The sequence below is a fragment of the Mesitornis unicolor genome, unplaced genomic scaffold, assembly GCF_000695765.1.
Source record: "Mesitornis unicolor isolate BGI_N332 unplaced genomic scaffold, ASM69576v1 scaffold52590, whole genome shotgun sequence".
In the NCBI taxonomy this organism is placed as follows: Eukaryota; Metazoa; Chordata; class Aves; order Mesitornithiformes; family Mesitornithidae; genus Mesitornis; species Mesitornis unicolor.
Genome location: NW_010157265.1, coordinates 1 through 1,221, shown reverse-complemented (window position 1 = coordinate 1,221; position 1,221 = coordinate 1). Strand labels below are relative to the sequence as shown.

Below are 1,221 nucleotides of genomic sequence, written 5' to 3'. Positions count from 1 at the left end.
GGGGCAGCCCCATCTCAACCCGTACATTCCTGCTTCATTCCCTTCCTGCCGCAGTTTGTTGATGGCGTACTCCGTGCTGAAAGGGTCAACGAACAAATGAGGAAACCCCAAAATTAGTAAATACATAGGAGAGTAATCCTGTATTTGAAACAAAAACGTGTAACAGCAACTTAAACAATATTTTAACAATAATACAATGCATTGTGTGCATTACACACGCTCACATTTAGGTGCACAGAGCAAGGGAAGAAAGGTTTCTTAAGCTCTTAGCACGCTCAACGGGCAAATTCCACATCCACCACAGTGCGCACAGATAAGCTCTCAGTTTTCTATATACTGCATCTTCAAACATAAAAGGAAAAGCCGAAAATGTAGGCAGAAGGGAAAATAATTGCTTTAGCTATTTAAAAAACAACCAAAGGCTTTGTTCATCCATCCAAGGACTCCCAGTGTCAGTGTAGATATGGTTCCACTGTTTACCTAAAATATCCCCATCTGCTCAACTGACGATGATCTTTATAGCTATTTGTGAAGGAAGCCTCAAAGTACTCCTACAGTGAGGGAACACTGGTTTTATAGAGGAGTAAGTTACGTGGAGAGAAACAGTGGTATTTTTTTCCATATAATCCATAGCAAAACTAAGTTGTTCTACAACCTTTTGGTAACTAACAGCCTTCCAAATGTCAGTTTTTCTCGCTATGCAGCAATATTAAGACTAACTATTCAAGTAGAAAAATAAAACCCCAACTTTTTACTAACCAAATGGGTCCATGGCATCCATTTTTTATGTTGTGCTCAATCAGCGGGGGAGCCACATCTGTGCAGAGGTAATGGTGGGCATCTGCTGTGAGCCTGAAGTATCCGTCTATCAAGGACGCAAACGACAGGGCCTCGTCGTGCGAGGACAGTTTCAATTCCTACAACAGAGAGACATTTTAGTAAAGAACTCTTACAGTTCTATTAAAATATTTCAGGAGTGTTTTAATATCCAGCAATTTTTGCATACTGGTGTACTGGGTTTTCTGTGAGGGGTTTTTGGTTGTGTCTTTGGTAACGGGGGAAGGGCTATGGAGATGGCTCTTTAAGAAGCTACCTGAAAAGCTCCCCCTTTTCCTTTGTCAGCCCCACCTCTGACCAGGGCCAAGCCAATCAGTGCCCCTGCGAATTCATGGATTTAAAGGGGGTGCGGAGCATGCCTCGCTCTCTCTCTGGCACCGGCCC

General features: G+C 43.0%; 1 protein-coding gene across 1 annotated transcript in view; it reads right to left on the bottom strand.

Annotated features, from left to right (window-relative positions):
* The window catches only part of JAK1 (Janus kinase 1), a gene marked incomplete at its 5' end in the record, with an annotated part of 12,641 nt that extends 11,724 nt beyond the window's left edge, over positions 1–917 (bottom strand). Inside the window, 2 exons of the mRNA XM_010179260.1 lie at positions 16–76; positions 760–917. Of these exons, the coding sequence (XP_010177562.1) occupies positions 16–76; positions 760–917 (219 nt within the window). The remainder of the gene's footprint in view (positions 1–15; positions 77–759) is intronic.
* Positions 918–1,221: the final 304 nt, after the last annotated feature.